General features: G+C 39.0%; 1 protein-coding gene across 2 annotated transcripts in view; it reads left to right on the plus strand.

Moving 5' to 3' along the window:
- itfg1 (integrin alpha FG-GAP repeat containing 1) overlaps positions 1–13,730 on the plus strand; it is a 123,720-nt gene that overhangs the window by 67,533 nt on the left and 42,457 nt on the right. The window contains exons 11-12 of one of the 2 annotated variants that reach the window (XM_067495018.1): positions 7,976–8,123; positions 9,311–9,419. In XM_067495018.1, the coding sequence (XP_067351119.1) occupies positions 7,976–8,123; positions 9,311–9,419 (257 nt within the window). Of the gene's footprint in view, positions 1–7,972; positions 8,124–9,310; positions 9,420–13,730 lie in introns of both variants that reach the window. The other variant, XM_067495017.1, reaches the window with a different exon arrangement.

Below are 13,730 nucleotides of genomic sequence, written 5' to 3' on the forward strand. Positions count from 1 at the left end.
ATTTTTAGGTAGTTACGCAAGTTTACCTTGTGTTGTTTTAACCATGGACCCAAAGACTTGCACAATGCATGCACTCATTGCACACCCACAGTAATCTATCCTACTAATTTGCAGGATGCAGCAAATAGAAACGGGTAAATGACTGTGTTTTGTAAAGTAAGTGACCTAGTCAATAATAATTAATTTATTATTGTAGAAAATCTATATAATGTAAACCCTGCTGTCAAATTAGGGCCTCCTCCTTCTATGAGTCATACTTGTCCAGGCCAGAATCCACAAAAACAGTACAACAAAGTGAAAGACAGCTAATCAATGAGTGATAGTGACTGATTACTATGTTCAAAGTGCTTTTTTTTTTTCAGAAAGAAATACTATCTTACTCCATTTTCAGCCTAAAATGGGCTTTCAGGGCGAACAGTTTAAAAGGGAGGCATTCATGAGCTGCCGTGGTAAGTCAGTTTGCCCCATTAGTGAAGTATGTTACTGTACTGTGCATAATATATATGTGCCTTGGATTTGATAAATTATTCAGAAAATCACTGTATGAAAAAATGGCAGACACACAGTTGTCATCAGCTGTTTGTAATACAGCCAGAAGTCTTTCTTGGGCAAAACCCCAAGATCAATAGAAAGCTCATTATAAACAATTGTAAGACACTTGTTCTTAGAATTAAATCAATGTTCCCCCTTTTTTTATGCATGGTAGTTTGCATCAGTAAGCATGAGAGAATAACTATAGAATAGTTCCTGATTGGTATCTTTGTAAAATACTGCAAATATTGTAATGGAAATCGGTTGCAGTTGACCAGCTTGACCATTGTTGTAATGTATTCCTCTTGAATTCAGACAAAACCATCTCATAAAGTCAATAATTTACATTTAGGTTGAGAATACACCACATTCTGTGCCCACTCACGTGCAGGAAAGTAACAATTAATGTTCTTTGTTATGTGAAACTCCCTTCACCTTGTTGATGCGTTGATGAGTTCCATCACATTACCTTTTAGTGTTGTTGTGAGTGTGTATGCATGTGTGTCTCCATCTATCAGTATGCACCCTGACCAAGCTGCTGCCAAGAGCTTAGCAAGCTGTTGCTAGGCAATGCCACTTAAAATCAATCCCTCTCTGTATGTTAGAAACAGGGTAGCTGTGTTTGTGTCTCAGTTTTGTTGTTAATACTAGGGTGGAAACTGGAGTAGCGCAAAGCCATTTGCCTTGTCAGTCCGGCACAATATTTTCTTTCCAAAGTGCAGCTTTGTTGGCGGGAGGCTGGTTTGGCCTCAAATGATATGTTGAACGAAGGAAATTAAGCAGCTTTCTTGAGAGCTGTTCATTTCTTCGTATGGATTAAACACTTTCAGTAGTTAGCCTCTCCAGTGACAATAGAAAAAAACCACAAGGCAGCACCTACAGAAACATCTAGTGACAAAGTTCAAATGTTTGATATGTGCACTAATCCTTACGTACAATGCAATAAGAGTAGGATTAAAATCCATTCTTTGGGCATCATGATGACTGTCTGTACAAAATCTCATGATAATCCGTTCACTAGTTGAATAGTCATCTCGGTCAACAGACCTACCAAAAAGCTGACATTCCCAGCCCGCGAGATCATACAGGTAGCTTGGAAAAAAGCCAGAAAGCTATGACCACATAGGTTCAAAAATCGGAAATAATTCACATGTTGGAGCCCATTTGATTCCACTGTAGAACCATTAGAAATCAAGTATGTATTCTGTGTTCGATTCCATCCAGCAAAAAGAGGAATTCTGCATAATACAATTTTGGAACTGAAAACGAGTCCTTTTTTTATTTTTATAGTTTTATTCCCATGTTTATTTGAGTGTAACAAAGTGTTTACATGCCGTCTGTTACTGCATGAGAAGCCCACTCAGCCATTTTGGAAGTTTATTCCAGTGAAAAAACCCATGTTTAGGCCATAGGGGTTGCAGTATCATGGTGACAGATGGGGGACTTCAAGCCTAGTGCCCAAATTCACACCCAGGTTTTAACATTGATCTTTCCACTTCCACCCACCAACTCAGCTACTTAACTTTTTCAGTGTTATTTAAGTCTTTATTGTTCCTAGCTGTGCTTTTTTCAATCTGAAAACACTAATGCAACCGCAATATGAATTGCAAAATATTCTTCAGAAAAAGTAGAAAGCTTTGGAGGGGGAATTGATGTAATATTTAATTCTAATATTTGCTTAACACGTCATACTTTTTTTCTGACAACAGAATCTCGTTTTAGATTCTTGTGAAAGAAACTCATTGGCAAGTTGCTGTTTTGTGATCCTAAAATTAAAAAGACAAATAGGAACGGATTGAAAGAAAGCTGACTTTGTAACAAAACAGAGTGCAGGGCTAAGAAACTGCCAAGGAGAGACGGGAGGGATGAAAGAGTGAGTGATGGCAGGCGGACCATGTACCATGAAGATACTTTGACTTTGATTGTGTGTCGCCATGAGTCACTGCCCGTGTTCATCAGCATTCTGGCTTGCAGAATGAGAAAGCACGGTGCCTCAGGGCCTTGACAACATATCACTATCTCGCTGTCACTTCATCAACGTGGACCTGCCCACTCCTTCCCTTCACTAACCTTTCCTCCGTGTCTCTTTCTCTCTCTGTCAATGTCTGTCTGTCTGTCTGTCTCTCTCTCTCTCTTTCTTTCTCTCTCACTGTCAATCTGTTAATAGTTTAGTGACTTGATACATTCGAATTTAAATCATTTCAACTGGGGCGTGTGTGTGTGTGTGTGTGTGTGTGTGCATATTAACATTATGTGTTTTAGTCTTTAAACATCAACACAAAATGTCAAAATAACCATAGCATTTGATTTCTATTTTAAATAATGTCATTTAATTTTTTATAATAAACTATCAACAGACTATCAACACTATGTTTTTGTGACTGAATCCAACAAAATCCAAACCTGGATTCCAAGTATTGCAAGTAAATGTTTTGTAAATATTTGACATTTTTGTCTTCTGAAATCTGCCTATAAATTTAAGTGTTCAATTTAAGTTTGTTGGCCTTCAGAAAGTACTACTCCCTGACTAGAGCCTTCCTTGGGAGCTGGAAGTAGAGCCCTCATAATCATGTTTTTTCTTTTTAAAACACAGGTTGAAGAACTAACTTGCTCAAAAGGCGGCCGCTGAGAAAATGTCCTGCAGTACAAACGGGTCTTTTCTGTTCTCACCAATACCTTTAAATTACAGTTAGTCATTTGGCAGATGCTTTTATCCAAAGCAACTGACAAGTGAGGAAAAAACACAGGAAAACAATTTGGGGTGTAGCGTCTCGCCCAAGGACATTCAACATGTGGGATTGAGGGGCTGGCGATCAAAAATCCAGTCCTGTGATTCATAAACACCTTAACCTTCTAAGCTACAGCTGCCGTGAAAAACGAATATACATGTGCTGACCTTTTAACACAAAGAATCTAGGAAAATAGCAGTGAGGGAGATAAAAACTGGGAAACATAAAATGGGTAAAAATTCTAAAAATCATTAGAAATGGATCATAGTCATTTTTATTGACGTTTAAATAGGGACGATAACACTGATTGACACCATCTTATTACTTCATTTATGTTTAAAAATTAAAATCAAGTTTTTATAGCTGACTTGTTAAAACTAAGTTACTTGGAAAGTACATTACTAGAAGTTGACGGGAGGATGTGGGGAGGATGGGGGAGAGAAGAATCGTAGGTCATTTTGTCAAAAAAGCCACCATGTTGCTACCATAGTTAAAACTGAAAAGGGCTTTATCAAACGCACCTACACCACACTCAATGACAAATGTGGAATAAAGGTGTATAGATGGGTGGATGTAGGTGGTTGAGAGCATTAGAGGAAATGGTAAAAAAGAAACACGGCAATATCAAGGAGTTGATGGCCTGATTAATATAGCATCTCAGTTGCGGGAGATGAGTTAAGAAAGACAGAGAAAGGGAATGGATTAGATGGTAAAATGGCAAAGGTGGACAGGTAACAGTGTCCTCTCACAGGATTTGAGGGAGAGGGGGAGGTCGTTAGCATGATCAGGTGGTCAACCTCATGCCAGCTTACTTGCCCCTCTAGAGGCCAATTACAGAGAATGCAGGTAGAGCTGAGAAGACAGACACACACAAATACAAAAATACGCACATCAGTACTGACACTGGGTTCATACAATAATTGAAGCCCCCAGGCACACACCCTCACACAAACTCTCCCTCTCTCTCTCACACACACACACACACATTAGTGCAGATACGAATACAAAAAAGTTTTAGTTTTGTTTTTAGTTTTTTTTCTGTCAGGCCATTTGCCAAATTGTCTGCACTCAAATCTGCTTTAGTCAACAAGAAACAAACACACACATACGGCATGAAATGTATTTGTGTTTTCTGTGCGTGTGTGTGTATGATCCCCCCTATGACCTTATCTACAGCATCACCACCCCAACTGTATTAGAGAGACATCTTAGAAAGGAAACAAACTGTAGTGAATAACAATCAGATGCCTTCTTAAGTTCAGTCTGAAATTGATGGTTACATTTGTTTCCCCACATTTACACAAACTCTCACACTGACCCTAAGAAATGGCACCATTTCCAGCTGGAGGCGTGATTATGTGCTGGTGAGCCAATCAGTCCTTACTTACCAATAGCAGTGGTGGCTCCTAAGGGACAATCAGTCTTATTCTATGGGTGCTGTGCTGCTAACTGTAGGCCTAATGATGAGGGAGAAAGGGCAGAGTGCAGACCCAATATTGTGGATTACACAGAATGACTTTAAAGTAAACCTCCAGCAGAGTGCATATGTAATCACAGCCGGAGTCATTTAATCCACCACAAACCCCATTTCCACCGCTTCATATCCTCCTACCACACACAAGGGTGTAGACATCCTAAAAACACCAGCTCATTTGTAGAGAAAATTATCATCTCAACACTATTTTAATCAGTGTGCCTGAAGCAGTATGTGTCCATTTTAGGGATTAATTAAATTCATTCCTGTACTTTGCAGTGTTTTAAATACAGAAGCCTGTCAGTATTGTCAGCTTGAATCCAGGCTTCACCCACTAAATGAGCTTGTGTAACTTTTAGCTGCCTGTGCAGTTACCTGACTATTGCAGAGTGCACTTACTTTTCATATTGCAGTGCCAGTGTCAGGCAGAATCTAAAAGAGCATTTCAAATGTTATAAAAAGTGGATTTGTTTTCCTAAGTTGGGTTCAGCCCATGAATCAGCTTCACCCAGCAAAGAGAAAAATAATTTAAGCGGATCTTGTTATGGCCATTTATTATGCTACCTAAAGATGGCTTTGAAAAAAGAGATTTAAAATTTTGTAATACACCAACTAATGGCCAGACGTCTCTGGCAGATACTGATACATTATCCTTTTCCTCGATGGGGCAGCAGATACTGCAGTTTGGTTCACACCAGTCCAGTAGGGTTATGCAGTGTATCTATATTTGAATTTGCGATTCCAACCTCTAAAAATAGACGTATTAAAAAAATTAATAAGAAAAGTGTAATTTGTGGGTAACCTTTTAGAAGAATAAAACATTCCTAATGTCATGCTTAATGAGGTGAATAAAAAGGCTTTGGATGAAAACTCAGTATGAAGGTCCTACATCTACCATGCAGCACGACCAAAATTCAAGCTAACAACAGATGAATTATGCCTGCTGCTGATTGCTGTAGCATGGGTACTTTTTGAAAAGCAGCAATCGAAGCAGCCATTACAAACTCTATAAAAACAATCATACAATACAAAAATAAGAAAGCTGGTTAACTTGCTTGTTCACTTAGCCACTATTATTCCATCACATGTCTAAGAGCACTCGAGAGCCTGACAAAGCCCATTTTTAGTACCAAATGGACCCCTTGGTTTACCAAGTTGAAGCCAGCTGTTGTGTAACAGCAGCACTTATTACCCTGATATATTCAGCAATTTATCACAGAGCACTTGGTGTTTGTGTGTGTGTGTGTGTGCGTGTGCATGCATTTATATGTGTTTATGTGTTCATTACTGGCAACTCCATCCCAGTCTGCTGTTTTTATGTATATTTTTTTCTGTTTTTCTCAGGCTCCTTTTGTGACAGACACAATAACGAAATTAGCTTATGCTGTTATATTATACAGCACAGACATGTAAAGCAAAAATAACTTTCTTCTGTCTCCCTGTATCTCGCTGTGTATTGTACTTCAGTTTTAATGTACATTTTCCATCAATCCAGTTCCTCTTGTTCCTCTTGTTCCTCATTTTACAGTTCACAGAGGTGTATTTGAGAAAGCATGTGTCATTAGATTAATACAGAAGTTGCAATACAGTCTTTGGTCGCTACACCGAATTTTCTTCACTGGCCACCGTTGACCCTGAGGGGCTTGGTTACACCCCTGGACGGGTTGGCAGTCTATTGTGGAGGTGAAACATAAAGACAAGCAACCAATTCCACTCACATTCACACCTGTTTACAACTCTATACAATTTAAAGTCACCAGTTAACCAAATCTGCATGTCTTTGGATGTAGGGAAAAAAAACTAAGTATCTAGAAACTTGATGCAGGGACGGGGGGGACAGGGAGGACATGCAAACTCTACAGAAAAAGGCAAACACTTATTCTGTCATAGTAACAGCGCTGTATGTGCTGCAAGGTAAAACAAACAGCAATGCCTTATCCTGTCTTTAATGTTTTAAAGCGTCCTAGCTAACAGATGTCCCATCAGGCTTTTAGCTTGTAGTCTGCTTTCACTTCTACTGCCAAGACACTTGCAATGGGATAGAGTCATCAAAAATCCTAAGAGAGGGAGGGATTTCACAACCATTCTATTTTAAGAATGGTGCCATTATTCTAATCGCCCCTCCCACAGAGATCTAAGAACAGGTACAGAGAGTTGTCTCCAAGGACGGAAAGACATAGACAAAGAAAGAGGTGGATTCAATCTCCCTAGAGAATTAGATAGAGATGGTGACAAAACCTGAGCACACAAAGTACAGACACAAAAATGTACAACAAAATTTGAATGGTTGAGTTTTTGTCCTGTTCTCGTTTGTTATTTGTCATTTGTCAACATCAGCCAAATGTGGTAAAATTTAGGCTAGAAAAAAGACTGCTTATTTGTGTCACAAATGTGTGTCTGTTTTACTATATGCATGTGAAAAAGGATTTTTTTTTTTTTAACACTTGGTGGCAGGTTTCATGCTGGTTGGCTATGGGCTATCTGTGTTTGTTATAGTACAGTCTGGAAAGCAGACCAAGCAGCAGGCTTGGAAGCAGGCCAAAACATTTTTTCCCCCATTCAAGCAGTAGTACTCAAATGTAAGTATTTGTACTTTTCAGTCTAGGAAAAAGTGTTATCTGAACATCTTATACATATACTTAACATACCAAGTTACAAGACTTTCTGTTGAAAAATGTCTCATTCCAAAGTAGGGTCTTAAAATCAGAAGGGAACTTCTGAGAGCCTGATCTCAAGTTGTAAAGGCTTCTTATCAATCTTCTTAAATAATAACTTGACAATCGTGTATTTAGGAGAGTAAGACCACCTCATGTCTAACTCAGTGGGAGGCAGTTAAGGCTGTGATGCATGTTATCAGTGCATTAATAGTGAAATAAGCATGAGAGGGGCTCAGTGAATCCTTGTGATTCTAAGCATCCAAGACCCAGTTCGAACATATCTTTGTGATATTAAGTAGATTAGATCTGTTTAGACTTGTGTACTACTCATAACATAAGTGTGCTATTGGGGGAACTGTGCAGGGACAAGGTTTAGCATCAACATGTTGACATGATTAAACGTGCTTGATTGGAAGAATCAGCTAGTACGATTCAGATGATAAACTGTGTGGCAACCAGCTGATGATCATATTTCCTGGGATACATGATATTGCACCATGCTTCACTGTCGCAGTCTGAGATGCAAACGATAATATGGATTCTCTCTTTCTCCGTCTCGCTTTTTCTGTCCTGCCCCCCAGTAGTCAGCAGGCCTTCCTACTGGAGAACGTACCCTGTAACAACGCCAGCTGCCACAGTATAGGAAGAATGTTCCATATTCACTGGGACCAATCAGATTTGGGAGCCATCAAAAATGCCATCATGGCAACATTCTTTGACATCTACGAGGATGTGAGTAATTTCTGCAAAGTTGATATAATTTGGGGTTTGTCTTGGTCATACATTACTGTACAACATATGATCCATTTTACACATTTATGATTCTTCTACTTCTCCGTACCTTAAATGTCTTTTTTTTTCTTTGTGTCAACCACTCTGAGCATTTCTTCATACTTACCAAATTATTGTACTTTAACAAACAATGGTTCAGTATCAGATATGATGCTGAATTGCTATCACTTTGTGAAAATTTCGATCTATAAGATTAAAGAGCATCTTGCCAGATGGATAGAGGAAATAAATAAATCCCACAGAGCAAACGAGAATATTCTATTTCTCTAACAGAAAACTGGATTATGTGTAAAGCTTTTTGACACCGTCGTCAGTAAAATGATTTAAGTTTATGGTTGTGCTCTTTATGCTCAGAAGGAATGTTCCAGTATTGGACTGAGGACACTGCAATGTCATGTTCGGTTTAGTGCTTGTTTGTAATCAGTAATGAAATTGAAAACACTGTAGCTTGTGTGCAAGTTTCATGTTTGGCATATATTGTATTCACAAGACAGAACGGTATTATTTATCTCCTTGGTATGCTTCTTTTCATGCCCTTCATAAGTCTGTGTTATTTTAATACTTTGTCTTTTGTTATGTGCTTCTTCTTAGATTCTTGTCTGTCTATTGTGACAGTGGTGTGTTCATTATTTAAAAAAATGGTTCACACAGTTCCCATTCTCCTGAAGGCTAAAGATACATCGGCGTCAATGCATACTACAAAACACTAACACATGCATGTATGTGTATGTCTCGCACACAATCAGCAGCACATGAGTTGTCAAAATGCTGGGTTTTACATTTCAATGGCACTGCTCACACGTTCCCACTCTCCCCCACAAAGAGCAACTGCACATAGTACGACAGCTGAATTACATTCTACCCTATGTGCTCGTCTTATCAGAATTAATTATTGCTGCTAATGTAGTCCATCTATTGAATTCAACTCTCTGTTTCTCCTCTCAATCCCCCTTGACAGAGAATTTTTAAATAGAAGAGAGTGATGTGGTAAGGAGAAGTGAAAGGGAAGATAAGATAATGCTGGATCAGTCAGCCAGTGTGTTAGAGGGATAAGAGCGTACAGTACATCAGAGGTCACACACCATTCTCTCATTGTCCCTTATCTATGTGCCTGTCTTCTTTTGCAGGGTATATTAGACATGCTGGTTCTGAGCAAGGCAGAGAAAAAAAATGACTTGATCATCCACGCTTTAAAGAACAATTTTGAAGCGGATGCCTACTTTGTTAAAGTGATGGGTAAGTGACTGTTTTGCTCTGTATGCTCTGTACCTCCCTCCTCTCCACATGCTCAAAAGGGGCCACATAATAAACATGGAAAGTCTTTTTCTCCTCAACACATTAAATACACAGCATGAAATTTGAGCATTTTATGATTGTGTGTATTTCTCTACCCTTTTTGTTTTAAAGCCCCTCCTAGACCAATTAGAATCATTGAACATAAGCAGCTCTTTTTCCCAGACCCAGAAAGCAGATGGTCACGACTATTATCTGTCATATTATTTTGATGTGTTAGCCTGAAGCCTCTCAGTTGGTGGTGACAAGGGGATCTTGCCTGAGCTTTTTGTTCTATTTCAGCCAATATTAAAATGGCTACTGTCAGCACAAAATTCTTTAGTAAATGTACCTTCTCCCAGTAGGTCAGTGTGAATATGGTTTCAGATGTCTTTTCCAGCTTCTCTAGTAGAAGCTTGTGTATTATTGTTAACAGAAACTTAAATCAAGCTACAATTGACTTCAACTTGAAAACGGTCATGTTCACTAGAAAGGCACGGCCTTCCAGATTTTTCAAATTATTAATTTAAAGATTGTGAGTGTGTGAACCACTACTAGTTACATACCAGATTTTTCAAGGAAACTAAAAACAAGGGCACGAATAAAACTTAAGTTATGAATATCAATGGAAAAGTGTTTAATTAAATAATATTGATTCACAGTTTGACAGCTAAGTACATGCTCACTTCCACTGCCTGTCTTCTTTTTCATTCTCTTTCTCTCTCTTTGCACTTTCAGAAAAATAACCTATATTCTGTCAATGCAACAAAGACAACTCAGTGTTAACTAATTTTTCAAGATATAGCACACATTCTTTGTGGAGTATGCCGTATGTCAGTAACACTTGTCTGACTTAAAGCAACCGTAGCTTCAGTATCTGTTTTCAGCGCTTAGAAATAGTTTTTGTATATTTTTGGCAGATGAGTTGTTGTCTTTTTTTTTTCTTTCAGTTAATAGATTTTATTTCTTTTATCTTTTTTATTGTAACAGTGTTTGAGTAAAAACCAAGATCTGCTCGTTTGAAGTCAAAATGTTGGCGCGGCATTAGCACCTAGTGACATTTGAGGAAAGCAAAAATAGTTCCACTGTAGGGTGGGCCTCTGCACAGTTTAATCTGTCACTCTGCTCTGCTCATTAGGAGGAAAAGAAGTGTTATTCATCCCTCTCTGTTGCAGCACAGTCGGTGAACAGTTGTTGTTTTGTCTTTTGGGAAGGGAGGGGCTACGTTTGCTCATCTGCTTTCTGAATTGCACACACAGAAGTAACACACAATCATTATGCTCCTTTAAGCCCACACCTGTACACCTATACTCACTTACTAACACACTTACAGTAAGTGTCAGACTCATTATTCTTTCTCAAGTATCGACACAGATGAACCTTCTAATACGGCTGAGATATATTATATAGTACCGATTCCTCAAAACATTGGATATACTGTAGTGATACCTTTGTCACAGGAAGCCAAGAATAAAAACAATACAAACATACACTCAAGCAAATAGTTTGCAGTGAGAAGTTGACACTGTGGTGAAACCGTACAGCAGTTAATGGAATTTCAATTGACAAAGACAGGTACAATAGATGGTCTGACCTGTCCGATTGCACCCACTGATTTACATTAAAATAGGAGGTGGAATAACCCTGCCAAACTTTGATGGATGATGCTAAATTGCTTTTAATGATGGGAGAGTTAGACAAGAATTAGTTGCATCACAATTACACAAAAACTTCTTCTGGCCTTATGATTTCAGATAAAGGGTTAGGTCCAGTTGAAGTTGAAACTTCCCTTAAGAGTAAAGTACATTTGGTAGTGTCTTTTATAGTGTAAATATATTCTAAAATGTATCCTATTGTGGAAAGGTGCTGTAGACCACCTGACTCGATGTAAGTCTTACAGAACCGTACTGGCGTTCTTCCTTCTAACCAAAAAGAGAATTTTATGTATTTATGCTTTATTAGTAACTATTGCAACATTCTTATTTGTTGTTATATGATAATGACTGAGACCTAAAGGACTGTACAGAGTGTGACAGAGGGGAGCAGATGGTAGAAAAGCACAGCGGAACAAGGAGAGGGAGGGCTGTAATTTTGAGTCTCATGCTTGCACTAGCAAAGTTGCATGTTGTCTCTTTAGGGTGGGCCTGGCTCGAAAGCTTTTGAAGGCAAATAATTTTGCACCATTGCCAGGGGTGTCTGACTTCAAGGGAGGTATCCAAAGCATCTCTCTGCAATAAATTAGCTTCTGGACGATATTGCTACTTAGAAAAGAAATTGCTGAATAATGTAGCTTTAAATTGCACATTGTAGCTTTAACCTTGAGGAAGGGCACATGCTTTGACAAGTTTAGATTTCATTGATAAGAGATGAAGTAGAACCTCAAAGCTAAACATTGGGGTTTCCAGTACAGGGAGGGCGTAGATCTAAATCCCATTCCACAGTAGTCATCTTGTAGAAAGCAAGAAACTTACCCTCCACTCTTATGTGGAAGTAATAACATTAATAATGACAGCATTCCATCACCCGCTGGTGAGGAGCACGTCAACTGGTGGGAATTGTTGCAGTTGTAGTCAAGCGCTGTTAGGCACACACACCACCATATGTAAATATTTGGAGTACAAGATTTGTCATAGAGTGCACTCTGTGAGTCTTATTTTTACTCCATGTCATCTCCAGTGTAGCTAATTAATGGTGTTTCCTGAAGCCGACCTTTAAGTGAAGGTGGTAATCAAGACTGGCCAAATAATAGTTTGTTTGTTTGTTTTTTTTTAAGAAAGAAATTGAGCTTTGCTGTTGGATTATGGAAACCTTTGCCAACAAAGTGGAGTCTAGCTCCTCACAACCTTTATTGTGCTAGAGATGTAAATACATAAAATGTACAAAAGATGAAGAGATATACAATCACTACAGGGAATCCATTTGTGTGATTTCCAATCATTACAGTCAGCTTACTGACTCCCTGCTGATGTCAATTAGCTACTTATTTTTATAATGTAGTCCGTTGCAAATATCAGACCCAGACTCCTGAAGCAAGATGTCATTAGTCCTAATCTGACAGGGGCGACTGTGGCACAGGAAGGTAGACCGGTCATCCAACAATCTCGCAGTTGTTGGTTCAATCCCCGGCTCCTCCAGTCACATGTTGAAGTGTCCACTGGGGTTCAGTGTCTTAGTGTATGTGTGATTAGGTGAATAAGAAGCAGTGTGAATCTCTTTGAGTGCGAATAGGTAGAAAAGCGCTATATAAGTGCAGACATTTTACCATTTACATGTCAGATGGTGTCAATCTGTCCTAACAGTGCAAACACCCACAAATTCTTTAATAGGGCAAAATATGTTTTATTTTGTAAGACGGTTTTTTTTTTAGTTATTCTGACTTTCATGACCTTGACTTGTTCCTCTTCCTCCTGCTGTAACATGACATTGCTTTTGTGCTCCTTCTCTAAACCCCGCTGTTCCTTTCGTTACCCGTGTCTTGTCTCACTGCAGCACATCAAACAAAACACACAGATACACACTTACCAGAATGCCTGCATTCCCCCTGACGTGTCTGCTACACACTTCTGCTTTCCATTTAAGTTCAGTTATTACATATTTACCTGTAAATATTTAGTACATATTCCGTTTTGCATTTTTACATGTAGCCGACTACAGACTAGTACGCAAACAACAAGCCACCAAAATAAAATTGTATCTGTCACACTCTGTCGGCATTTTATTTGTCTCCCTTTTGAATAGGAGCGTAAATGCAGCTTAATAGCCTTGCACCTCCTGCAAACACCCCAACCCCCCGAGGCTAAATTGTTTATTTACCATTCATTTCAGATGTCTTTGATAGCATAGCTGATAACGTTACACTGTAATAGGTGAGACTAAAATGTGTGAACTCCATATTCAGAATTGACAAGTCATGTCAGCCCATGATGTGTCTTTGTAGACAGCCGGATCCAGTGCTTCATTTTGTAAGATGGAATCCTATTTTTTCAAGATGACATCCCTCAACCCTTCCCTTGAGCATTATTGAACATCACCCACTGAAGGATTGACTTTGTGTCGGGCTTTGTGTGTCTGCAGTTTCTGAGCTAAAAGTAGGATGCCATGATGCACATGGACTTCCTTGGATAAATCAATCACTGGTTGGCTTCAGACAGCAGCCTTGCCTCTCTTCCTACCAGAGGCCTGGGCTCTTGCTGGGCTTTTCACACTGAGATGACCTGAAGCTCTATTGCTCTGACATCTTATCTTTCTGCCTGACATGCAGTAGCTCACTCGCTG

Source organism: Channa argus, chromosome 2 (genome assembly GCF_033026475.1).
Source record: "Channa argus isolate prfri chromosome 2, Channa argus male v1.0, whole genome shotgun sequence".
Taxonomy (NCBI): Eukaryota; Metazoa; Chordata; class Actinopteri; order Anabantiformes; family Channidae; genus Channa; species Channa argus.